The sequence below is a fragment of the Dromiciops gliroides genome, chromosome 1 (genome assembly GCF_019393635.1).
Source record: "Dromiciops gliroides isolate mDroGli1 chromosome 1, mDroGli1.pri, whole genome shotgun sequence".
Lineage (NCBI taxonomy): Eukaryota > Metazoa > Chordata > Mammalia > Microbiotheria > Microbiotheriidae > Dromiciops > Dromiciops gliroides.
The window spans coordinates 572,866,256-572,893,856 of NC_057861.1; the positions used below are offsets into that span (position 1 = coordinate 572,866,256).

At 37.5% G+C, this 27,601-nt stretch overlaps 1 protein-coding gene and 1 non-coding gene across 3 annotated transcripts in view; one reads left to right on the top strand and one right to left on the bottom strand.

Moving 5' to 3' along the window:
• The window catches only part of CEMIP2 (cell migration inducing hyaluronidase 2), a 102,336-nt gene extending 80,536 nt beyond the window's left edge, over window positions 1–21,800 (top strand). For both annotated transcript variants that reach the window (XM_043976624.1, XM_043976625.1), the window contains 7 exons: window positions 1,697–1,905; window positions 3,514–3,696; window positions 5,938–6,157; window positions 11,858–11,956; window positions 15,406–15,560; window positions 17,715–17,818; window positions 19,865–21,800. In XM_043976624.1, the coding sequence (XP_043832559.1) occupies window positions 1,697–1,905; window positions 3,514–3,696; window positions 5,938–6,157; window positions 11,858–11,956; window positions 15,406–15,560; window positions 17,715–17,818; window positions 19,865–20,061 (1,167 nt within the window). In that variant the 3' untranslated portion in view covers window positions 20,062–21,800. The remainder of the gene's footprint in view (window positions 1–1,696; window positions 1,906–3,513; window positions 3,697–5,937; window positions 6,158–11,857; window positions 11,957–15,405; window positions 15,561–17,714; window positions 17,819–19,864) is intronic.
• On the bottom strand, window positions 19,105–19,208 carry LOC122737648. Its single transcript, XR_006354460.1, has one exon. It is a non-coding gene; the product is annotated as a U6 spliceosomal RNA (small nuclear RNA).
• Window positions 21,801–27,601: the final 5,801 nt, after the last annotated feature.

Consider the following 27,601-nt stretch of genomic DNA (forward strand, 5'->3'; position numbering starts at 1 on the left):
CCAGGACCATCTGGATGTGTGACTTGTGTGAGTTTGTTTTTTGAAAAAGCTAAGTGTGTATGGTTGAAAGTTATATATTCTTTAAGTCTTAGCATATAGTTGAGGCACAAATAGAATTTCTGTTGCAAACAGTCCATAATACATCCAAGGTCATGACAATTCTAGCTTTGTATAAGCCTGTGTTACTATTCTTAATATCGACATGGTAATCATGTTAAACCTTGATTTGGGTTTCCAAAATGTGTTAGAGTTTGAACTTGGCCACCCTAGGGAGTTGATATTGTGGTTTTCTTTTTAACTTACAGATGAAGAAAAAAAATCCTTTATAAAATTTTATAGCATGTTGGTAGGAATGGTAGACCTAATACATCGTCTTCTAAGCATACACTTGGGCAGCTATGAGCATAGGGTTAAATTGTACCATTGGCTTTTTGGTATTTACCTAAATAGTATAATGAGTGGGCATGAAATAAATGTTGACTTACTCTGACTGTGAGCTTTTTATCATTTAAAGCCTCTTTAACAATACCTAGAGAACTTTCTTATGAAATGTTATTCTTAGTTGTTCCTTTATTTTCATCTCGTAGTATCTGTGGCACTTGCAGACTTAAGAATGAAAATTTTTGAGGAGAGAAAATGATAACATTAGACAGGATTTAAAATCGAAAAAAAGAGAAGCAAAAATGTAAAGAAAATGCTGTCATGGGGTCAGTGGTGGGAAATGCTATACTGCTCTAAATTTTGGCAAATGATAATTTGGGGAGGGAATACTTCATACTGAAAAAATGTATAATTAAGAATGTATAGATAAAGAACAATTTTTTTTTAATGAATGGAAGGATAGATTATTGGAAGATTGGGAAGGACAAAGTGGAATAAATGTTTAGCAGTGAGTATTTTAGCACTAGTTCTGAGTATCCATAAAATGGCCTGGTGACTAATGAGAAAACTGTAAAGATGGGAAAAATTGTGGATTTTGTTTGTATATTATATGTTTGAATAATATGTTATCATACACATATACATACATATTATGTCCCTAGGAGTGATTGTTACTATTGAGAAATTTGGGGGCAGGTTTCTGTGTTAAATGGTTGCCTTGATGTTCCTTTTTTGTTAATATTTTGTGAGAAAGTTTTTATCTTGCCATTGCAGAGGCCTTGAATAACAATGGAATAAGTCCAAACCTTTCAAATTTGCCTCTTTAATAATAGTTTTTTTAGGCCAGTTTTTTTTCCAGTGACTTTTAGTTTAGCTTTATTATTTGTAATTGAAAAATGACTATTTGGGCTGCCTCATATCATGGAAAATGAATAGTGAATATTCCATGATGTTAAATTTTCCATATTTTTTTTTGAAAAACTTCTTTCAAAGTTTGACTAATGAGTATACCTTTTATACAGGTTTGTTCATTTTTTCTTCAGTTTTTTTTTCCTTCTGTGTTATAAAAGCCAGAAAGATTTTGTGTTATGATGAATAAACTGGCCTGCTAGTATGGAATAGTCTAAGAAGATGTTGGCTAACACTACACTGTCTACTTTTTACAGTTCTAGCTTAGAAAATCGCAATGTAAATACAGCTTAGTATGTTGTAGTTGGCTACTGCAAGTACAGATGTCTACCTTTCGATGGAAATTCTTACTCAACTGTTTTTTAATATCCAATTTCTGATAATTCTTCAAATTTTTCTTTTGAAGGTTTACGTGCAGACGTGGAGCATGCAAAATCTTACCATGATTATCACACGGGATGAATACCCATCCAATCCCATGGTACTGCGAGGGATTAACCAGAGAGCTGCATTTCAGCAGTATCAGCCAGTAGTAATGCTAGAAAAGGGATACACCATTCATTGGAATGGACCAGCCCCACGAGCTACCTTTCTTTACCTCATAAATTTCAACAAGTAGGTTTACAATGGTCTCAGTCTGTGAAACAAAGTAATAATTGTTTTGTTATGCTATTTATTAGTGGGAGATCCTTATTTAATATATTAGGTGCATGTAGTAAGTAGATTATGTACTTAAAATTTTTAGGTTGTTCTAATAGATGGCACAAATATGGTTTGGGAATTTAGATTCCCCCTGTAGGAAGTATGGGAGAAAGTGAGGGAAAGAGCACTTAACTGGAGATTAAAAATTCTTGTTCTGATCATGACCTTTCCACTATCTAGAAGTATGATCTTGGATCATTCATCTAACCTCTCTGGGTTTCAGTTTCCTCATCTATAAAGAGAAATGATTGGATTAGATGATCTTTATGGTTCCTTCCAACTCTAAAATACTATAACTGCGGGGCAGCTAGGTGGCGCAGTGGATAAAGCACCGGCCCTGGAGTCAGGAGTACCTGAGTTCAAATCCGACCTCAGACACTTAACACTTACTAGCTGTGTGACCCTGGGCAAGTCACTTAACCCCAATTGCCTTACCGAAAAAAAAACAAAACAAAACAAAAAATACTATAACTGCTTAGTGAAGAACATGATGCCTCATGGAGGCAGGACCAAGGCATATTGAACATAGCTTAGGCTTGGAGTCAAGAAGATTCAGATTCTGGGTTCAGATTCTACCTCAAACACCTCCTTAGGGTTTTCCTAAGTCAGAGGCTGGTTGCAATATGAATTGGTGGGTGGAGTTCTCACACTGGATTTTCCCTAAATCAAGGTAATTTTTTTTGTGTAAGTCTTAAATCCCTTTGAGCATCTGATGAAACCTGTGAACCCCTTCTCAGAATTTTGTTTTCAAATAGATAAAAAAATGCTTAGTATTATAAAACCCAAAATTATATTGAAATAGAATTATCAAAATATATATTTTTTGAAGTTCATAGACCCCAGGCCCATACTGATGCAGTGACAGATTTTTCAGGTATTTGAGTATGGTAAGGACCCAAGTTTCCATGATAAAAACCACCTCTTTGCATTATTCTTTTGTAATTCTTAACTGTACAACCTCACAGCAAGCTTTTAGTTTTACTGAGAACATGGACTGGGTTTATTCTATTCCAGATCAGTAGGCCAGTTAATTTATTATAATACAGAATCTTTCTGGCTTATAATAGGGGGAAAACTCCAACAACTGAAGAACTAAGTACTGACATGCCCTAGAGTGGACATTATTATTGGTCCTTCTTCCTTTTTTGATCATTAGGGGAAGAGCCAATGGTAATGTTGGCCTAAGTATATGTCATTTTATCTGTTCCATGGTCTGTGAGTGATAATTAAAGTTCAAGTCTTGTTGCAACAGAGAGAAGTTACAATGGGATATTCATTCTGTAAGGTCATTGCTAAAAAAGGGTTTGGGGTGAAAGACAAAGAAGAGTTCTAGGGCAGATCTTGAGATTTTAGGTGTTTTCATTACTAGCAATAGGAATCCATGGTAGAAAAAAGAAGTCACCAACACAAGGAAAATTCAAGGCTAAAAATGGCTTAAAAAGTTGGCAGGGCTAGTACTCAGAAGACAAAAATGGCCCACTTTGTAAATTAAATTAGCCAAGCTATTATGTGCACTTGCAGGAATGACTGGATTCGAGTTGGCCTCTGCTATCCATCAAACACCACTTTTCAAGTTACATTTAGCAGATATCACAGGCAGAATGGCATTTCTACCAACATGGAAGAATATGAGCCTGTGCTTTCAATGGAAGAACTGGAGAGGAAGCCGTCTGACAGGAAGTTCTATTTCGATTATGGCACAGGGTAAGTCACTGGAGCTTGGGGATGAGAATTATTACTGTTTTCTTTAATAGTGAAACTACCATCTCTGCAGAGTGGCTAAGAATAGGGTATGATGGCTGTTTGGAAAGGCAACTGTAGTTGAGTAGTTCTTTGCACATTGCTATTAGAGGTCTAGAAGAAAACCACAATGGCTCATAATTGTTGGCAGCCAGAGTCGAGTGGAAATGTTTACCATGCACCTATTAGCACAGAGTTGGAGAGAGAGGAGGAAAAGCATCTCTACTGCATACATAACAGGAAGATAAGTTTAAGCATTAAATATCTTTTAGGTAACAGCTTTTTTACATCTTTTTTTTTCATATCAGTCATAGTTCATACTTAGTGAAATTTGCCCTGCTCTGCTTCTCATTGTATCTATATCATCATTCACACTGACTACTTATAACTATATAAAAAGAATTTCACCAGGCAAAATGAGATAGTGTATAGGGGGCTGGACTTGGAGACAGGAAAATGGGTTCATAACCTGCCTTTGGCATTTACTAGCTATGTGACCATTGGCAAGTTGTTTCATTTTTCTGAGCCTCATACAAGTCTCTAATGATTGTGAGGTCCAACTTTAATTGCATATAAATAGAATAAAGTTATTTCTTACTTTCCCTATTCTGTACTGGCACTAACTTCTTTGATCTAATCCTTTCAATGGGTTCTTAGGGTCCTTCTTTTTTTTTTTCTTTATTATCCCCATTTTATTATTTTAAAAAAATTAATAAAGTATTTTTTTTCCATTACATGTAAAGATAGTTCTCAACTTTTGTTTATACAAGCTTTACAATTTCAGATTTTTCTCCCTCCCTTCCCCCTCTGCTAGACAGCAGGTAATCTGATATAGGTTTTTTATTTATTTTTATGTATATATATATATATTTATTTATATATATTTATATATATACATACACACATACGCACACACCCATATACATATATATATGTATATACATATATACACATAATAACATTAATCTTATTTCTGCATTAGTCATGTTATAAGAGAAAAAATCAGAGCAATGATGAAAAACCTCAAAATAGAAAAAAACAACAGCACCAAAACCAAAAGAAATAGTATGGTTCATTCAGCATCTATACTCCGCAGTTCTTTTTTTTTTTTTCTTGGATTTGGAGGTCCTCTTCTATCATGAGTTCCCTGGAACTCTTCTGTACCATTGCATTGGTGAGAAGAATCTAGTCCATCACAGTAGATCAACACTCAATGTTGATGATACTGTGTACAATGTTCTTCTGGTTCTGCTCATCTCACTCATCATCAGCTCATGCAAGACCATCTTAGGGTCCTTCTTAAAGTCTGTGATGTCATCCATCTATAACTTCCTAGTCCCAGCCACCATTTCTGCTTTTGGTTCTAATTCAATTGAAATACCTTATTCTTAAAGAAAATCCTTATATTTTAACAGGCTGTTGAAGAATCGATTCAATATTCTGCATTTTCCTTATTTGGCCAAGGCATTTTTCATTATGCAAGGGAAGAATGAGATTACAGACATATTATGATAGGTGCCATAACCAAGATCATGACTGAGCTGGGAAAGGCTCGATATTTTTATAATTTTTTTTGAGAAGACAAAAAAATTGAGAGTGGTCCAAAGTTCATAGATGAAGGAAGATGTACAAAATAAGGAGATTAATGAAGTTGTATTAGGTAGAATCAGGGAAACAAAATGTTTTTGTTGTATTTTTTTAATATTCTGAGAAAGGAGTAAACTATTAATGGATAACTGATTACAGCAAGCTTAGCAAGGATTCCCATTGTTTGCCAGATGTCGCCAGGGTTTCCTATGGAAAAGCACTTTTGCCCTAGTCCTTCAAGGTAGCAATGTCTAGATGTTTAGCTTACCCATATCCCTTCGTAGCAACATTAGGCTTTGCAGAATCCCACCAAAATAAGAGATCTAAAATCCTTATTCCATAGCATTTTACAGTTTGATTGTAGCAAACATGATGCTAGGCTAGCACAATGCTTTCATCTCTAATCAAATTGCTTAGATAATATGTTTACAACCTAGGAAAGAGGCCAAATGAAATGATCGTTTAGAGTAGAGGTGTCAAACTCACAGATCTGCAGGCTACTCCCAAAATTCCCTAGTGTGTCCATTTTGATCAAAGGGATATAATTAAAGAATGGTTCAAGTATGTCATTATCTGCCGTTAATCCTAACTCAGTGGATGTGTTTCCATTTTATGTAGATTGCTATTTCTGTACCTCAAAGCTAAAAACAATAGACAAGGTCACAGTTATTGCTCATCTGAGGGATGTGAACGGATCAAGATACAAGCAACAACTAGCTCAAAAGAGATCAGTAATTGCATGGCTAAAGCTTACCCAAAGTATTCCAAGAAACCATCAGTCACGAAGAAGATGCCAGCAATGTTAGCTGGATCCTGTCAAGGCTGTGGTGCTCATCAGGTAAGAAAACTCACATAATTTCTTTGTGTTGAGAGTTTTAAAAACGTTTGTGTTAAGAAGGAAGTGGGCTGGGTACTCATGTATAATCCCTGCCATCCGGGATCCTGAGAGTGGTAGATCTCTTGAATCAGGGAGTTCTGAGGTTTAATGGCTTTGCCAGTTGGATGTCTACACTAAATCCAGCACTAAAATGCTGAGCCTCTAGGAGCAAACCTCTAAGGAGGGGCAGACTGGAAATGAAGCAGGTCAAACGTTTCCATGCCAATCATTAGAGGGAAAAAAGTAAAGAAGGAAGAAGTGAAGGCAGGGAAGGAGGGAGGAAAGAAAGACAGATTAAGTACTACACACTTACAAAAAAAATTTTTTTTAAGAACCTGTGGAAAGCCTTTCAGCCTATTCAATAGTTTCCAAACAAATGAGATCACAGCTCTTTCTAAGGATAAATTGGCAAGTTAAAATTCATAGTGGCATCTCTTAATTTTTAATTAGTTAGGTATCATAATGGACCTGGAAATTAGGGTTTGTGTTCAAAATCTGGCTTCAGACATGTTAGCTGTGTGACTCTGGCAAGTCATTTAGCCTCTGCCTCAGTTTCCTCATCTGTAAAATGAGTATAATCATAGCACCTACCTCCTAGAGTTGTGAGGACAAAATGTAACAATATTTGTAAAGTGTTTTGCAAACCTTAAAGTTTAATATAAATACCAGCTCTCATAATTTAACCCAATGGTGAAATTGTAGATATTTATAGAATTTGGGCTAGATAAAAATATAAGAAATTTTGTCTCTCCTGATGTATATTGCATTAACAGGGTTTGCGAGGCATATGACTTTGCAATGTAGAGAATATACTTTAATAGAGCTCATATATGTTACATATATGCACATATATTTTTTTCTGAAACTGGGTCTCCCTATCTTACCCAGGCTGGAAGCTATTCATGGACTTCATCTCAATACTGATCAAGCTTTAATCTGCTCTATTTTTCCAACCTAAGCAGGTTCACCTTTCACCTTACCTTAAGCAACCTGGTAGCCATCCCTTCCTGGAGTCTCACCTTATTGGTGCCGGCTTGAGTGTAGAGAACTGATTGGTATTAGTCCTTCTGCATTTTAGAGCTCTTTCCAGTTAGTAGGGACTATACACATGTGCCACCATGCCCACTATCTTCCTTTCTTTATATTTAATTAATTATCTCACTATCTATATTTTTATACTTCAATGATATATAAAATATTGTTCCTTTTTTTTCCCCATTATGTATGAGCTCTTTTTAGAAAATGCCATTGCTATGAAAAAGGAGTTGGGACCACTGGTGATTTCATTGGTGTAGGGAACTCCTGGATGAGGAAATTCCTTGCATGAATGCAGATTACCACCATCTCTGAAACTTGTATTCTTAGACTTGCCCAAATCACTGAGAAGTTAAGTGGCTTTCTTAGGGTCACACAACTAGTATGCATGAGAGGCTAGACTAGAGCCCAGGTCTTCCTGGACAGAGAAATAACAGCCAAAATATAACTTAAAAATTACATGCACAAAAGAAGGGGTTCAAAATGAAAACAGATCCATCACAGATGAAAATAAATGCATAGCACAGTAACTCCTTATATAATATCTAGTGCAATAACATATACATACTTCCTACCCTTTGATGCTGATCTCCCTAAAAAAGGGAAGCTAACTTTCATAAGAGAAATTTTTTAAAAATCATGTGGTAAGATTTTGGGTTAACCACGGAAACAAAATACATTTAGGGGAAAGGCTAGTAATTAACATTTTGAGATCGCTTTCATTTGTCAGAGCAGAATTGAGGTTGAGAAAGAGAATTATGGGATAGGTGAGATTTTTTTTTTAAAGGCTGAAATTGACACAAAATACATTGCATATTACTGTGGGAAAATATACTTTAATCTTTCTCTCCTTTCTTATCAACACAAGGAGAATCTGGGAAAAATCAAAACCCTTCCCTAACTACATCCGCTCTTTTTTTTTTTCCTGTTCTCAGATATATTTAGAAGAGTAAACTAGAACAGGCAGAAATGATTACATTAGACTTTCCCATGACATACAGTAAGTGCTCTTCTAGAAAAACACCACCCTCACTTTAAAACTTTCCATCCAGGGGCAGCTAGGTGGCGCAGTGGATAAAGCACTGACCCTGGATTCAGGAGGACCTGAGTTCAAATCTGGCCTCAGACACTTGACACTTACTAGCTGTATTACCCTGGGCAAGTCACTTAACCCCCATTGCCTCACACACAAAAAAACCCCAAAACAAACAAAAAAACCTTTCCATCTATTCATCAACCTCTTTTTTGTCTTAAGTTTTGTTTAATTAATCAATCTCATCTCTAGTTTTAGTGACAATAACTTATGCAGATTATATGAACTGATATATAGTGAAGTGAGCAGAACCAGAAGAACATTGTGCACAGTGACAGCAATATTGTTTGATGAAGAACTGTGAATGACTTAACTATTCTCAGCAATACAATGATCCAAGACAACTCCAAGGGACTAATGATGAAGCATACTATCTACCTCCAAAGAAAGAACTGATATTGATTGAACACAGACTGGAGGATGCTGTTTTTGTTTTCTTTAATATTTTTCCTTTTATTCAAGTTTTCTAATACATAATGACTAATATGGTAATGTTTTACATAATTGCACATGTGTAACCTATATCTGATTGCTTATCGCCATTGGGAGGGGAGGGAAGGAGGGATAGAATTTGGAACTCAAAATTTTAAATAAAAATGTTTATCATTATTAAAAAAACAAAAACCCCAATAACTTATTCCAGTAATACTGTATCTCTAGTTTAATTTCTCTGTTGACTGTCTATAGAGTTCCTCTGACCCAGGGGACTTAAAAGGTTTTTTTTTTTTGGTAAATAATATTTTATTTTTCCAATTACATGTAAAGAGTTTTTGACATTCATTTTTATAAGATTTTGAGTTCCAAAGGTATTCTCCCTCCCCACCCCCATCCTCAAGACAGCAGCAATCTGGTATAGGTTATACATGTGTAATCATGTGAACATATTTTCACATTGATATTGTTGTTTGTCCTTCATTCTCAAAGAGGACCATGACATCAGGGTAATGCCATAATTTACACTGAATTGGATTTAAGTGAGGGAGGGCTGTGTAAGGTCACCAACCTCACTCCGTCCTCCAGAGCCATCTGAGTCCAGTGGCAAGATATATATTAGGACGATTAGAGATGGCCCCAGATGTTTTAAGGCAATTGGGGTTAAGTGACTTGTCCAGGGTCACACACCTAGTAAGTGTCTAAGGTGAGATTTGAATTCAGGTTCTCCTGACTTTAGGGCCAGTACTCTAACCACTGTGCCACCTAACTGCCCCATATTAGTCATGTTGTGAAAGAAGAAATAGATCAAAAGGGAAAAGCCACAAAAAAAGTGAAAATAGTATGTTTTGATCTACATTCAGACTCTACAATTCTTTCTTTGGATGTGGATAGAATTTTCCATCATTAGTCTTTTGGAATTGTCCTGGATCATTGCATTGTTGAGAAGAGCTAAGTCTATCCTAGTTGATCATTGCACAATGTTGTTGTTACTGTGTACAATGTTCTCCTGGTTCTGCTCACTTAACTAAGAATCATGTAAGTCCAGGTTTTTCTGAAATCTGTCTGCTCATCATTTCTTCTAGCAATATTCCACTACATTAATATATCACAACTTCTTCACCCATTCCCCAGTTGATGGACATTCCCTCAATTTCTAATTCTTTGCCACCACAAAAAGAGCTGCTATAAATATTTTTGTACATGTAGGCCCTTTTCCCTTTTTCATGTTCTCTTGGGGATGCAGACCTAGTAGTAGAATTGCTGGATCAAAGGGTATGCACAGTTTGATTGGCCTTTGGGCATAGTTCCAAATTGCTTTCCAGAATAGTTGGATCAGTTCACAACTCCACAACAGTGCATTAGTGTCCCAATTCATCATTTTCCTTTTTTGTCATATTAGCCAATCTGATAGGTGTGGGGTGGACTTAGGAGATTTTTAAGGTCCTTGAAGAACATTAGAGGATTTTTTTCTTAGAGAAAACTAAAGGTTGACAGTGGCTAATACAATATCACATGAAGAGTTTAGTAGTTGAATTATTTTATAATAGAAGTATCAATTAGAATGAAGTCTGGTAATCATAGTATCATTTAGTCCAACCCTCTCCTTTTACAGTTTAGGAAATTGAGGTCCTGGAGGGTAAATGACTTGCCGGGGATCCTGTACTATAAGCATCAGACATGTTATTTAAACTCATGTCCTCTCACTCTAGGGTCAGTGTCATTTCCCTTGTACCATGCTATTTCCTAACATAATTCACCAGAGCCCCAGTGTCTGGTGCCAGTGAAGTTCAATGAAGGAAAGCATTTGTTGTTCCAGGCATTTTTCAATCATGTCTGATTTTTTGTGATCCCATTTAGGGTTTTCCTGGCAAAGATCCTAGAGTGGCTTGGCATTTCTCCAGCTCATTTTACAGACAAGGAAACAGGCAAAAAAGGTTAAGTGACTTGTCCAGGGTCATACAGCTAGTAAATGCCTGAGACCAGATTTGAAGTTAAGAAGATGAGTCTTAGGGGCAGCTAGATGGTGCAATGGATAGAGCACCGGCCCTGGAGTCAGGAGTACCTGAGTTCAAATCCGGCCTCAGACACTTAACACTTACTAGCTGTGTGACCCTGGGCAAGTCACTTAACCCCAATTGCCTCACTTTAAAAAAAAAAAAAAGAAGATGAGTCTTTCTGACTCCAGGACTTGCACTCAATCCACTACCCCACCCAGCTACCAGAAAGAAAATATAGACAAGTCTAACTACTGAATTTGTATCTCTTTGATCACTAATCAATCAAGTACTTATTTATATGTTTAGCATTGGGACTTTTCCAGCACAAGGAACATGGTCCCTGTTGTCAAGGTAGCTTACAGTTCAATTGGGAAATAAATCTAATGAACATGAAACAATTAGAGAGCAAATCAAATAGCTAATTGAAGTGTTAAATGGAGTGATCAACTGCAGGCTTTTTAGTTCCTAAGAGTAGTAGACCTGCTTTTTGGAGAATATGGAACTTGATATAGGTTTTGAAGGATGTACAGGGCTTAAAAAGGCAGAGGCCAGATCAGAAAGCATTCTAGGTGATGGGAATACCATGAGTACAGTGCCAGAGGCAGAATGGAGCATGATAGATTTAAGGGACAGTGAGGAACTGAGTAAAACTGGAGTGAAGGGTCAGTGTTACAGTGTTACATGTGAGAAATAAGGTCAAGTTACTTTTCTAGAGCAGAGATGTCAGACTTCTGGCCACTCCTAAATTAATGTGTTTTTCTGTGTCATTATGCAGTTGCAGGAATCTGTTCTGATTTGAGTTTGACACCACTGTTCTAGGGGGCTTTGAAAGCCATACATAGCAATTTACATTTGAGGCATTTTTTGATATGGGGAGTGAAAAGATGAAAGCTTGTCACTTAGTTGCTTTGTTCCAACACTTCACCAAAAGTAGGGATTCAGGGTCCCTGTAAAACAACTGAGAAGGGTTTTCAGCACCCCCTGAAAATGTGAAACATCTCTGATGGAGGAGCTCTAGCCAAAGTGAGTTTACTATATTTGGGGGAGGTAATTTTTGTAGCCCAATTCAGATGATGTATGTTGACTTATTTTATTACCTAGATGGTGTATACCAGTGATCCTCACAAGTTCTATCTGCCTATACAGTTCCAGTCACCAAGTAAAGCAGACATTCAACGTGGAAATAAATCCTTCATCTCTGTGAGTAAAAGCTAATTAGTGAACTTCTCTTGTTTATTTGAAAATGATTGTTAAAGACATTCATATAAAATTTTAAGTTTTCAGAGCATTTTTCTACATTATTTCATTGGAGCTTCATCACAGTCCTGTAAAGTAGGTATTCTAAATATTATTCCCATTTTACAAATAAGGAAACTGAGGCTTGGAAAAGTTAAGTGATTTGCCTAAAGTCAAATGGTTACTAAATGTCAGGAAGCAGGATCTGAAGGCAGATCTTTGGTTGATCAACATGAGTTGGTTCTAATTCTTGGTGACCTGTGGCACTGGAAAAAAGCAGTCCCAGAGGGAACCCTCCAAATTAGTTGGCTTTCATTTATATTGGTTTGATTTGGTTTTCTCCTGCAGTCAGAGCAGATATATCTTCCTAATTACTTTTAGTCTGAGCTAAAGTTAAGATGAGTTTACAATCTTGAAACACATACTGACTGAGAGTGGGCATAGGTAACTTAAGCAGGGGAAAAAACTACCTCAGATAAGAATAATACTTTCCCATGGAAAATCCACATGCAGGTAATCCCTGAACCTTTATATTTCTGTACTGGAAAGTATGGGAAATAAATTCATCAAGAAAATGATTTATTTTGCATTATTACATTAGGCATTATTTGAAACCAGGTTCTCTGACTCCAAAACAGTGTATTTTCTACTGTCCCATGATGATCCTTCTATGTATTAAACTAGCATCTCCTCCATTTTTACTGATGACAAACTGGAAGCTTTCAGTTTTGGGGAGTCTTTCCCAGGACCCCCTAGTGTCTAGAAAGCCATTCTCAAACACCTTTGACACATATTACTGGCTGTATGACGTAAGTCAGTTAACCAGCGCAGTGCTCTAGTCATTTCTCTGAGATTATAAATTGCAAAGAATATATCGACCTACATTGTTAGAGGGAGTTTCCTTACCTGGCAGTTGTCTAAATCAAAAAGTCACAGATCCTGTCCCTGTCTCTCTCTAGAGCAAGGCTTATAGCTGTGAGCTCTGGTGATGCGCTCAGAATTCGGTTTAGTAAAGCCCTAAGCTGTATCTATCTGATCATCACAATTGATTCTGCAGGTATCTCAAGCGTAGGCTTCTCAAAAGTGAGTTAACATTAATATTGTCAAATTATAAAACTTTTTCATGAAATGGGCTACCATGTTATATCAGATGACTTAACCATAATTCCAGGCCAAATTTAATCTAGCCTCTTCAGAAATGATTGCCTAGACAGAGTGATCTGTCTCCTTAAAGGCAATCATGAATTTGTTCCCATGCTGTTCAATGACATTATCTAGATGAACTGTGCATTGCCTAGAGATGTGGCTAATGACCATTCTTGTATACATATTAATCCCTTTGTAGTATTGAATCGCAACAATATTTTATATTTGTATGATGCTTTGCTGTTTATATATTTTACTCATAGATATTATAAACACTATATATAGTACTATATATAATATATATATATATAAACATACATTTATATATATATAATATATAGATCCTAGACTTTTCAGTAAGTTCATTTAAAAAATAATCAGGTGTTGGTCCTTTTTCAGTCATCTTTTTTTTTTTTTTAAGTGAGGCAATTGAGGTTAAGTGACTTGCCCAGGGGTCACACAGCTAGTAAGTATTAAGTGTCTGAGGTCGGATTTGAACTCAGGTACTCCTGACTCCAGGGCCGGTGCTCTATCCACTGAGCTACCTAGCTGCTCCCAGTCATCTATTTTTTAAAAGCTTATTTAAAGTATATCACCGGGGGCAGCTAGGTGGCACAGTAGATAGAGCACTGGTCCTAGATTCAGGAGGACCTGAGTTCAAATCTGGCCTCAGACACTTGACACTTACTAGCTGTGTGACCCTGGGCAAGTCACTTAACCCTCATTGCCCCTCAAAAAAAACCCCAAAAATAAAATAAAGTATACCACCAGCTTTTCAAATCTCCAAATTAAATGTCCAGGTTTTAAATTTTTAGTTTTTCATTTGCATTTCTTCCCAATAAAAATATTAACAACACTTCTGTGTGTAAATTATGGTTCACCTTTTTGTCGTCAAATTGTGTAGTAAGTTCTAGAACTGCTGCCTGAATGAGAGAAACTTGAGTGTAGCTATAGCATCCAGCTTGGTGACAAAATGGATAAAACTCTTCACCTAGAGTCAGGAAGGCATGAGTTCAAAGACTGTCTCAGACACTTAATAGCTATGTGAACGTGGGCAAGTCAGTTTCCCTCCTCTGTAAAATGACCTGGAGAATGAAATGGCAAACCACTCCAATATCTCTGCCAAGAAAACCTCAAATGGGGTCATAAGGAGCTGGACACCACTGAAATGACTGAACGACAACAAAGCACTTAATAGATACTTGTTGGGTTGTACCACATTAGAGTCTCTCAGAACCTGGCTAGACTTTTCTTAATTGACTAGAGAAGGGACTAGATTTGAACTCAGGAAGATGAGTCTTCCTGCTCATCACTGTGCTAGGCCTTGGGGATGCAAAAATAAAATTAAAAACATCCCCAAAGCAAGTACTATGTTGTAAACTCTCATACAATAGTCCTTCAGGAGCTCAGTAGGAAACAAATCACGTACAATTTGAATCCTGAAGAATCTAGTATTCAACAAAAAGAACAACTATGCCTATACTTCAAATCAATCAAAGAAAGAGGAAAAGAATCCTCATGTACACAAATTATTTATGGTAGCTCTTTTTGTGGTGGTAAAGAATTGGATCCTAAGCGGGTATCCACCTACTGGGTCCTAGTTGAATAAATATGGTATATGAATGTGTAGAATATTATTGCTCTATAAGACATGATGAAAGGGAGAGTTTCAGAGAAAGCTGGGAAAATTTGTATGAACTGGTGCAGAGTGAAGTAAGTATAACAAGGAGAAGGATTTTTACAGTAACAACAACTGTTATAAAGACTACCAGCTTTGAAAAACTTAAGAATTCTGATCAGTGAGCAACAATGATTCCAGAGGACTGATGACGAAGCTTGCTACTCACCCCTTAAAAGAGGATGATTTTAGGGACAGCTAGGTGGTGCAGTGGATAGAGCACCAGCCCTGGAGTCAGGAGGATGTGAGTTCAAATCCTGTCTCAGACACTTGACACTTACTAGCTGTGTGACCCTGGTCAAGTCACTTAACCCCAGTTGCCTCAAAAAAAAAAAAAAAAGATGGTTTTAAGATGCATAATGAGACACGGTCAATGTGGGAATTTGTTTTTGCATGGCTAGGAATATTTCTTTAAAGGGGCTTTTATACTGGGGGCATATAGAAGGAAAAGAAAATAAATGCTTGTTAATTAAAATAGAAAAATTTAATTGAATTTAAAAAACAAAAGGGGAATGGGAGAAGAGAGTAACAAATAGTTGAGAAACTACAAAAATGGCATTAATAGCAGGTAATGTCTTTGTACTGTCAGGTCAATGGCACCAACTATCCGCTCACAGGTGTGGGTCTGTATCTCCTTGTTGTGGATGCCTGTAGTGTTCCTTGCAGAATATCTGAAAACAAATTATTCTCTTTTGCTGAAGTTGAACGAGTAAAAGAATATTTAAAAACATCAATTCCCGCAAGGTATGTGAACTTTTCTGTAATAATAATAACAATAAATAGTGCACCTTAAGGTTTATAAAGTTCTTTCCCCACAGCAGATATTATTATCTTATTTTACAGGTGAGATAACTGAGGCTCAGCAACAGTGACCTGCCCAGGGTCAAACAGCTAACAATTGTCAGAGCTAGGATTCAAACCTAGCTTTCTTCAGTCTCTAGATTCAGTGTTCTAGACAAGGCTATTTGTCTATATTTCCACAGAATAAAAAGTATATATAAGGCCCTGAAGTTCCCTGATAAGATAAAACATGATTAACTCTGTGAACTTTATGTTGTCTCCCTACTTTGACGTTTTAACACAGTCCATGCCTCTTTTAGTGCTGTTCTCTCCCCCCCCCCCCAAAACCAATTTTTGTCCCCTGGAGAGCAGTTTCTTTCCTTATTTTTCTTTGAGAAGTGGTCCTGAGTTGTTTTCAGTTTAGCAGACCTGCAGAGTAGAAAATTAGATAGTGTATCTGTGTTGACACTTTGCCAACTATAAAGTGTGACATAAAGGCTAGCTATTATTATTATTCCACTCTCCATGGACTTTGTCAAAGGAGACTCTGAGGGCCTGAATTCTGGATGTTTATCTACTATTATAGAATCTCATAGGGGAAGAAAAGAACACACTGAGAATTAATTGTTAATACTCTCCCTTATAGAGATTTGGGTATAAATGGGGGCCATCTGCACAAAGAGCAAGGTGATTACTTTTTGAAGGTATGGACCCTGAGCATAGAGCTGAAGCAAGGGTCCAAGGCCATAGTCTAGTGAGGCAGAATTGAGATGATCTTTGCTGGAGATACTCATCTGGCCATCACTTCGAATACTGTGGAGAAGTCAGATGTTTGTTGTTTTGGTGGGAAAGGCTTGCCTTTTGGGAATGGTCTAAATCTTTTTTTTTTTTTTTTGGACTCTCTAGAATGATCTTAAGGTCCCCTTTAATTCAATGACTGTAATAATGATTATTTATCATAGTAACCATTGCTCATGCCCGTGGAGAACACATGCATTTGTGGAGAAAAGTCCCCCAAATTGTATAATAAGCCTTTTTCATTTTTGCATTATCCTCAGTGTATCTTACCATTGTTTTATATAGTCATCAAAAACAGATCACATATTCTGATCTTCATTATTCAGCAGATTATTTTTTTCTCTCTCTCCTCCTTCTCCTTTTCCTCCTTCTTTCTCCTTCTGTCTCTCTCCACTCCCCCCCAATGCCCAGGATAAGTATCTTTTCTCCTTCCTCCCTTCTCCTATCTTAAATTGCTACACTTTTGGAGAAATCCTTTCCTGGATATTTTTCAAACTGTTGATGTAAACAATTAGTTCTCAAACGCCCAAGAATTTAGTTTATTATATGATTTTTTCCACAGATATTCAAGATAGTCCTTTAAATCACAAATCACCCTGTAGACAGACTATTTGGAAGTAAGACTTAGCTGTGCAAATATATATTCTCCTGGGGCCACTAGAATTAACTTCTAGAATAGGGTTTCTTAACCCTTTTTGTGTCATGGGCCCCTTTCATAGTCTGGTGAGGCAAATGGGCTCGTTATCAGAATAATGCTTCTTTTCAGAAAAATTCATAATTGAAGATAATTCTAAATTTCAGCTAGAGGTTAATGAAAATAAAGATATATATTTTTCTTATTCACATTCACAGATTGCCTAAAATTTATCCAAAGGTAGCTTGGGAGTCCATGGATGTCAGGTTAATAACCCCTTTTTAGAGTGACTGAATTCCTGGGCAGATGTTTGGAAGGCATTGCTTGGGACTGGACTGGACAGTTCTCATATTCAGAGGTAGTCACAGCTTGAGGATTTCTTGAGATTCAGTGTTTTTGAGGCATCCTGATGCTGAGATTCCTTGGCCTTTGGAAGGGAGTGCTGACTGCCTCCTTCATACTTTTGATCTTTAGCCTCTATTACAACCTGGGCCCTTAACTAGCTCAGTTTACCTAAAATATCTATGGCTTATCCAAGTTTAGATTTTGTCTTTTCTGCGAATGGTTTATAAGAAGGTAAGGGGGATGAGGCAGGAGAAGAGGGGTGTGGAAGGAAATTTGTGTGTATATAATAGACATTTATTTCATGGAATGATAATAAAGCACTCTAAAATTTTAAAATATAGGTCAATTGTTCTCATGAGCACAAGAGGAGAAATAAAAAATCTGAATATTTCTGAAGCATTAGTACATCTGGGATTAGCCAAACCAGCTCATCTTCATAATAAAGGTTTGTATTTACATTTTTGTAAATAGCCCTCATGTTTCTTACATTATATGCATTTTTTATATGTTCACTGTGGACTTTAACCTGCCCTTTTCATCATTAACTGAAAAGTATCTTTTTTGTTTATTTTATTTTTCCCCAAATGCATGTAAAAAAACCAATTTTCAACATTCATTTAAAAAATAAATGAGTTCTAAATTCCTTCTCTCCCTCCCCACCCCTCTCATTGAGAAGGCAAGTGTTTGATATAGGTTATACACGTGTGGTCATGCAAAACATATTTCCACTAAATTAGTCATGTTGTAAAAGAAAACATAGACCAATTTTTTTTAAAAAGCAAGAAAAGATAAAGTAAAAAAAAGGATGTTTGAGTCTGTATTTGTACTCCATCAGTTCTTTCTCTGGGGATGGATAGCATTTTTCATCAAAAGTCCTTCAGAATTGTCTTGGATCATTGTATTGCTGAGAATAGTTAAGTCATTCACAGCTGATCATCTTATAATATTGCTGTTACTATGTACAATGTTCTCCTGGTTCTATTCATTTTACTTTGCATCAGTTCACATAAGTCTTTCCTTTCTTATAGTATTCTATCACAATCATCTACCACAACTTGTTCAGCCATTCCCCAGTTGATGGGCATCCCTATAATTTTCAATTCTTTGCCACCAGAAAAGAGCTGCTACATTTATATATATATATGTCCTTTTCCTTATTTGTTTTTTATCTCTTTGGGGATACAAACCTAATTGTAGTATTGCTAGGTCAAAGGGCATGCATGGTTTTATAAGCCCTTTGGGAATAATTCTAAGTTGCTCTACATATTGATTGAATTGGTTTACAGCTCCACCAACAGTGCCTTAGTGTCTTAATTTTACTTCATCCTCTCCAACATTTGTCGTTTTCCTTTTCTGTTCTGCCAATCTAATAGGTGCAAGATAGTACCTCAGAATTGTTTTAATTTGCATTTCTCCAATCAGTAGTGATTTAGAACATTTTTTAAAATATGGCTATAGATAACTGATTACTTCAGTTGAAAACTTTGGGTTTTTTATCATTTATCAATTGGGGAATGGCTCTTATTTTTATAAATTTGACTCATTTCTATATATTTGAGAGATGAGGTTTTTATTAGAGAAATTCGCTTCAAATTTTTTTCACAGTTATGATGGCTAACTGTATTTCCCTCTATCCTATTTCCCCCTGTTTATTCTTTTCTCTCTCCCCATTCACCCTGTCCCTTACTGCCTTTCCCAATCTGCCTTTCCTTGTATCCCACTCTCTCTTACAAAAATATGGAAGGCTTGATGAATTTGTGTTTCATCCTTGCACAGGGGCCATGCTAATCTCCATATCATTTCAATTTTGGTATATGTGCTGCTGAAGCAAGCACACAAAAAGGGTCTTAACAGACATTATACCTTCCAAAAGCATTTATTATGTGCTTATCATTAGTAAGGCTGATACAAGCAAGTAAGTTCCTGTCCTCAAGGAACTTATATTCTAATAGAGGAAGACAAAATATATAGAAGAATAATAGAGAGGGGTGTTTTGAATAGGGAAGTCAGAGAATGAAGAAGTGTTCTCCAGATGAAGGTTATCAGATTGGATTGCAAATTTAAAAGCGAAAGGGTCTTTTAAAGAAATGTATGGGAATGTATTTTGTTATTGGCAACAAGATGTGGGTGGTAGGAGTTAAGTTTGCTGACATAAGGGAATGTGGTTTTTATGGCTATCTCTGGTTTGACCACCCTCAGGCCTCTGCAACATAAATACTAAGTCCTGTTGAATTTTTCAGGCAATCTCTCATCTATCTCCTTCCTTTCCACTTCCACTCAATCAGTCGTTTGTTGGTTCACCTCACCTCCACTGCTTGGAATTCCTTGGTTTTTGTGTGTATACTATACACTACCAGGGGCACACATATATATCTGTATGTGTGTGTGTTATGAAGCCCCTCCTAGTACTGGTGCTTTCCCACCCCAAATTACCTTCCATTTGTTTTGTATTTGGGACTTTATAGCTAATAACTTGACTCTTCTGTTGCAGGAAGTATAGTATTCCTGGGATTCAGTGGAAACTTTAAACCAGCATGGACTAAGCTGTTTACCAGTCCTGTTGGACAGGGCCTAGGGCTACTTGAAGAATACATACCTTTACAACTGGAAGAGTATGGCTGCGACAAAGTCAACAGTAACCGAAGAAGAGACTTGGAACTTTTAAAGAGAGCTTCAAGAGCACATTAGAGACTAAAATGTAACTTAAGTGCTGGGGGGAAAATGTGAACTAACTTATTTAATTTATGGCATTTTAAATGACACTGTTAAAACCTGAGGAAATCATTTTGCTGTTTGTGATAGAAAGAAGCCTGGATTGACAGCTTCGACACCCGTCTGTGCACCTTCTCATTGTACAAAATGTTAAAGAATCTATTCCTATTTGTAAAGCCAGTTTATTCAGAGTGTCTCTTTTCCCTTTCCCTTGATGCCCTTCCCTCTCCCTGGCCCCATCTTAGTTTGTATTTACTGTAAACAGTTTTCTACTTTTTGTATTGTGGGGAAACCTGGGGTGTCCACAAGGATGTCCCTAAAATTATTTGGGGGCAAGTCTTGTTGCACCTTGGATTACTTGAAGTCTGACATTCAGTTGTTGTGTCTTGTAACTGTTTGAACTCATCAGGTAACATGTGGAGATGATTCTTTTGTGCCTGCCCTCAGGCAGATTTTGAGGATTTTACATGTTACTGACAGACTTTATTTTTGTTGTTTTTAAGTGGCAGCTCAGGTGTGGCTCCTGTCCTTGTATGGACATGGTCACTTTGTTCACTTTTACACTGAGTTTATTGTGTGTGTGCGTGCGTGTGTGTGTGTGTGTGTGTGTGTGTGTGTGTGTGTGCATGTGTGCGCGCAGTTTTCAAATAGTGAAATGAACTGGGAAGAAAGGGCTATTTTTAAGATAAGAATTTCTTAACCTATGAACATCAGGAGATTTTTTTTTTAATTTCAGTATTAAAGTTTGAAGTTGATTGGGACCATTTTGCAGCTTTAATCCTTAGCCTGCGCTAGCTGTATATTTGTGTCTTATGTGCAGTGCTAAGTTGGATATTTACACTAGTTACTCATATTTAATAATCAGGCTCTTTTCCTGACCTGTGACTTTTCAGAACCTTGGGCCTTGTTTGGGCTACAGTGATGCTTAAGTCCTTCTGCTCACAGATCTGCCTAGGAAGCTAGCTACCTCCTGACATGGTTATTCCCAAGGGTAAGGGAATGAGTTTCTGGGTCTATTCTGAAGCCCCAGATCTCATCAAAGAAATATAGGATCAGACCTTTTTATAGTCTAGGAAGAGGAGGTTATGCTGATTTTTCACAGTTTTGAGGTTAAGTAGAACAAAGTCATAACTGTACCCCCTTTCACTCTCCATTTATGTGCATGACATGGATAATAAGCAGAGTTCCATGCAGCAAGCTAGACCCTTTAGGCAACAGATTATAGGATACTAGATTTAGAACTGGAAAGAACTTTAGAGATCTTCTAATCCAAACCCTTCATTTCATGGATAAGGAAATGAAGGGATAGAGAGTGACTTGCCCATGGTCACAGAGATCCTAATTGTAAGAGCCAGGATTCAAACCTAGGTCCTCTGCCTTCAATCTAGTGTTCTTTCCACTGTATTACACTGCTAAGCCAATAGGAAAAGGAATCAATAGGTGGGTACCTGGGTCCTTTGTCACTGAGTTAATCAGGTTTTATAAATAAAACAAGTGAGGGTAGGGGCAAGTTGGGATTGCTAGGAGAGATAGAAGTTAGGGGAAGGGGTTGAACATTAATACATACAACTTCACTTTCTTCAACCATATGCAGGGGTGGGCATGACAGTGCCTTTGAGCAAAGGGGAAATTGTTGAGCAGCTCTGACTTTTTCTATTATTTTACAAAGTATGCTACCTCAAAGTGCTACCAATAAAACTTTACCAATTGTAAAACACTGTGCTTAATTTTGTTCTCTAATCAAGTTTACCTTAAATGGAGATGAGGTAAGTGCCTGCTGTGAGTTATGGTGGATTGGGATTTGGAAAAGGGACACAGGTTTGTAAGCTTCTCTGTCATCCAAGTGGTTTGACAGCTCTGCTATAGGAGTAGTCTTTCATCCAGATTGAGAAAAGGAGCCAGTCATAGTGAGACTCCACAAGCTGCCTTTTTCCTGATTGTTTTTTTGCTAGCAATCCACAAGTCAGATCATCTGTGACAGGAGTCAGAGTCATGGGTGCTTCTTCAAGAAACCAAATGTAAAGCCTTTGCTGAAAGAAGGAAGAGGGGCAACTGGCCACAAAGGAGAACTTTTATTAGGCAATAATGAAAACCACATCTAACCTAAACCACAAAAATACCCACAATGCCCTAGTACTGGACTCAAGTACAGGTCCCTAAAAATACATATTTCTTTGTGATTAAAATGAAGTTATAGTAGGCATGCTTTTTTAAAAAATTTGAGCATCTTACATTGCTTTATATTGCTTATCATAAATCAAAATAGATTGCAATAACAATTTATTTGGATAACCTTTACATGAATAGTCTTATCCACCACCTGTTAGCTTTTTTAAAAAACAAATTAAATCATGTAAATTGATCCATGCATTTCAAGCAGATGGTAGCTCTCAATCAGATGAGGTATTTGGTTGATTCCTGCCCCCCCCCCATTTCTCCCCCCAACACCAAACAAAGAAATGTGGTACTGTAATGAGAAATGCAGGGTGATCTCAAGTATCCTCAGTCTCTGTTTTAAGGTTTTGTTGAAAGATTCCTTTCCCACCACCTGAGAGATGACATATGAAACTCAGTTTCCTTGACGATGGAATGAGAGATGAAAGGCTGAGTAAGCCCTGTGGTATTTGAATCTCAAGAAGTCTCAAAGCTGATGTTTAGCCTCTAGTGTTTATACCTCTCTCTTCTGTTGACTTCATCAGAAATGAACACTTTCTCACATTAACTGATTTGTTCAGTTGAGACAGAAGAAATGAGTTGGAGACAGGTGGTGGGGAGGAAGAACAGATCTAGAAAATAGCATCATCTGTAGTATCAGCTCAGCTGAAAGGATTGTAGGATCATAGATTTAGATCTGGAAAGGACCATAGAGGCCACTAATACCTCTGTGCCTCAGTTTCCTCACTATACACAACATTCTGTTTTTGAATAAACATGAGGGAATAATAGTGCTACCTAGGATGTTTGCAGCTGAGGTAGAATCCCAGTCATCTCTGCTATTTCTGGCTCAAGGTAAACATTGTGGACAATCACCAATTTTCATTAGAGTCAATTGTTTGTTCCCTTTGGTTCTTTGGGAAGAAATTAATAAAAAGTTAAACTCACATAATGAGTGTTACGGTTAGACAGGACCTTAGATCATCCCATCCGACCTCATTTTTTCAAGTCAGGAAACTGAGGCCCAGACTGACTCATTTTAAGTTAGCCTTTTAGTCCCTAATTGCCTCCACCAGCCCTTTTCACTCTGCTTTCTCTAGGAGATGCCGATAGAGAGGAAAATAGAAAATGAACTAGAATTAAGTAGAGGCAAAGTCATGGGCAAAGAAGGACTTGAGCAACAGCTCAATAGCTTATCCTTCTTTCTGTGCCATCCTTCCTTGTTTCTGCTAATAGTCGAGCACTCTCCCCTTTCCAGGCTAAGCAGGTCCCCAAATGACTAGGTCTTTTATACTTTCTTTCTTTCCCCTACCTCAAATGTATTATTCCTATGTTCCATTCCCTCAAGTCGCATCTCTGTTAGCCCTTGCTAAATTTGCTAAACTATATGCTTCATGGTTAGTATTGTCACCTTTCAGTTTACAAAGCCTTTTTTTCTTTCTGAAAAATTTTAACTAACATTTTATTTTTTCCTAATTACATGTAAAGACAATTTTTAATAACCATTTAAAACAATCAAGTTCCAAATTTTCTCCCTCCCTCTTAGCCTTTTTTTTTTCCACATCAACCTTGGGTGGTGGCAAGAATTACTTAACTACATTTTACAGATGAAACAGGCTGAGAGGGGTGAAGTGATTTGTTCATGGCTAAATAGCATTAAGAGAAGCTAGGTGGCAGTGAATGGAATGCTGGGCCTGGAGTCAGGAAGACTCATCTTCCTGAGTTCAAATGTGGCCAAAGACGCTTAGTAGCTGTGTGACCCTGAACAAATCATTTAACCCTGTTAGCATCAGTTTCCTCATCTGTAAAATGAACTGGAAAAGAAAATAGCAAACCACTCCAGTATTTGCCAAGAAAACCTCAAATGGGGTCATGAAGAGTTGGGCACAACTGAATGACAACCATATAGCTTTAAGTATCAAAGCATGGACCTAAACTCAGATCATCATACTCAAGTTTAATTTTAAAACATCTACACAATATTGCCATGGTGGATAGTGAATTAATGCATTTTTTCCTTTAGGCAATAGGCCCCTGGGAGCCAACATGGCAAGTGGACAGAGTATTAGACTCAAGGAAGACTGGATTCAGATACTACTGCTGATACAATCTGGAGTCAAAATACCTGGATTTGAACACTAAATACCCCTGTGACCTACTACCTTTGTGACCCAGTACTAGATTTATGAAGCTGTGGTTCTAGGTCTAACACCTTTGCAACAAGTAAACCCTTCAAACCAATGCAGCTGCTACCATGATATCTTTCCAAAAGTTGTCTCCTATGTGTCCTGGAAAATCCTTTTCATTTACAATATCTTTCAATTACATTATGTTGTTTATTCCAACAGTTGGAAAGTAGACATTTAATAATTATAACTCTCCAGTTTTATGATGTTTTATGATATATCAGTGTAATTCAGTGTGGTTCTGCATGAGACCCACACAGGATTCAAACTCATTAGCAGATTCCATGATGTTGGGTCCAAAGAAAGATGTGGGGCAGCTAGGTGGCGCAGTGGATAGAGCACTAACCCTGGATTCAGGAGGACGTGAGTTCAAATCCGGCCTCAGACACTTAACACTTACTAGCTGTGTGACCCTGGGCAAGTCACTTAACCCCAATTGCCTCACCAAGAAAAAAAAGAAAAGAAAAAAACAAAACAAAGAAAGAGATGTAACAACAAAAAATTTAAGCTGTGACCAGAATTTTAAAAAAAATCTTTGTCATATCAGTGTCCTCAATACATCTTTCCTCTAGTTTTTAACTCTGAAAAATTCTTACTTGTCATGTGGTAGGATGGAATAAGCAATTATTAAACTACTATGTGCCAGGCACTGTGCTAAGCCTTTTATGAATATTATCTCATTTGATCCTCATAACAACCTAGGGAGGTAGGTACTATTATTATCCCAATTTTGTAATTGAGAAAACTAAGGCAGAAGTTAAGTGACTTGCCCAGGGTTACACAGGTAGTGGGTATCTGAGGCTGGATTTGAACTCAGGTCTTCCTGACTCTAGGCCCAGCCACCTAGCTGCCTTTCTGACACTAATTATATGGATGAATTTTGTCAAGTTGCTTCTCTGGAGCTCAGTTTCCTTCTTTGTAAAATGAAGATGTTAGGCTGGATCAGGAATTTTTAACTTGTTTGTGTGTGTCATAGACCCCTCTAGCAGGCTAATGAAGCTGCCGAACCCATTTTCAAAAAAAATTTTTTTTAATCTACAATTGAAAGAAATGATAAATTTCAGTTAGAGGTTAGTGGAATAAAAATGTAAATGTTTTCCTATCCAGGTTAATGAAGTCCCTGAAATTTATTCATAGACCTCTTAGGGATCCATGGATCCCTGGAGGGGATGATTTTTAAAGTCCTGGCCAATTTACCCACTCATTAATGAGACAAAGAGAGAGGCCGATGACTCAGGCTTTTTTAAGATGCCAACAGCTCTGGCTAGGCAGTCAATCAAAAAGGGCTCCTCTAATGTTCTTTCCTTACATGGCATTGTGATTTTCCTGGAAGCATTACCCTATAGCATCCTCCCCTCAGAGAAGTTGTTTAAGTAGAGCATGTCAACACCCCAGTAGAAACAGACCCCATTACATATATCACAGTTATCTGCCTCTATGTTGCATCTTCCTCTCCTCTAAGCAGATTATATTATAGGATTCCAGACCTAGAGCTTCAAGGAAGAAAGAAGAAATTTACTATTAAGTGCTTACTATGTGCTAGGCACTGTACTAGGTACTTTACAAATATAATCTCAGATGCTATTACTATTCCCAGTTTACAATTGAGGAGACTGAGGCAGATGGAATTTCTTTTTAGCTAATATTTATATGGCATTTACTATATGCCAGGCACTGTACTAAGTGCTTTACAATTATTATCTCATTTGAACTTCACAACAATCCTGGGAGGTGGGTGCTATTTATTATTCCCATTTTACAGATGAGGAAACTGAGACAAACAAAAGTTAAACTGCATAGGCTTGCATATGTTAAGCTTGCATAGGCTGGATTTGAATTCGGGTCTTCCTGACTCTAGGCAGGGAACTAATGAGATCACTAAACAAGAGAATACATAATGAAGAGAGAGGATTCAGAAGACCAGTGGTTAACGGTGTCAAATGCTGCAGAGAAGTTTTTTTTAAAAAAAGAGGATGAAGACTGAGCACGACCATCAAATATAGCCATTAAGATGAACAGTTAGATGTGATTAGAGGGATCCCTGATTGATATTATTTGTCCCCTCTTCACTGGATGAGATCACAGGGCATAGATCTTTGTTAGACTGAAACACCTCCCAAGAACTTTGATTTGGGCACTTGGTCCCTTGCTGAGAGACATCTTCTTGGTTGGGAGGATGTAGTGAGCCCCTCTGATTGGTTTCCAGTGACTGAAGCTATTCCTGATGATTGATTGAGGCCCAAGAGGCTAGGCTCTTATTGGAAGGACTACTTCCTTTGTGGCCTTTAAGAAATGGGGAAAGAAGCAGTCTTGCCCATCTCTTTTAGACACTGGTTTTTCCCCTTCATATTTCAGCTGTAGTTCTTGTGAGCCCAGAATCTCTTATTACTCCCCTCTTGCCCCAACCAAGTAGTACAAAGGGATTATTGGTACCTTCTATAGGAAGCTAGAAATTCTGCAAGGCAGAGGTGAGGTAGTACATTCCAGACTCTTAGGTGACTGACCCATAGTCTAGTTTCATTTTTTCTGATCTTTCATTTCCCACAAGGAAAAGATGAAATTTCCTAGAGTTATAATGGTTAGAAATGTTCTTAAGTCATAGGGTTTTTTTGTTTGTTTGTTTGCTTTGTTTTGCAGGGCAATGAGGGCTAAGTGACTTGCCCAGGGTCACACAGCTAGTAAGTGTCAAGTGTCTGAGGTCAGATTTGAACTCAGGTCCTCCTGACTCCAGGGCAGGAGTTCTATTCACTGCTACACCTAGCTGCCCCCAGTCATAGGTTTGTAGGCAATCTTAGGTCTAGGACAAGTTTAAAACTATCACTTTATATGGAGAACACTGAGACCCAGAGAGACACTTTCCTAAAGGGCCACATAGCTAAAATAGTGGCCAAGTTAAGACCAGAATTCACGTTTCCTGGATACCAGCCAGTGTTCCTGTTAATAAATCCAACTGCTGTACTCTAGTTGAAAGGCTGTCCATCCTAGCACTATGGATTCCATGGTTACTAAGCCACAGTTTTGTCTTCCTGCCCTCCCCACCCCATCCCTTCCACTAGGGTACTTTTCCCTCAACACTTCATTTTATTCTGCAAACAGTGATAGCTGAACTTTCCACTTGCAGGAAGTATGAGATTTCAGAGGAGAAGGTGTGTGTGTGTGTGTGTGTGTGTGTGTGT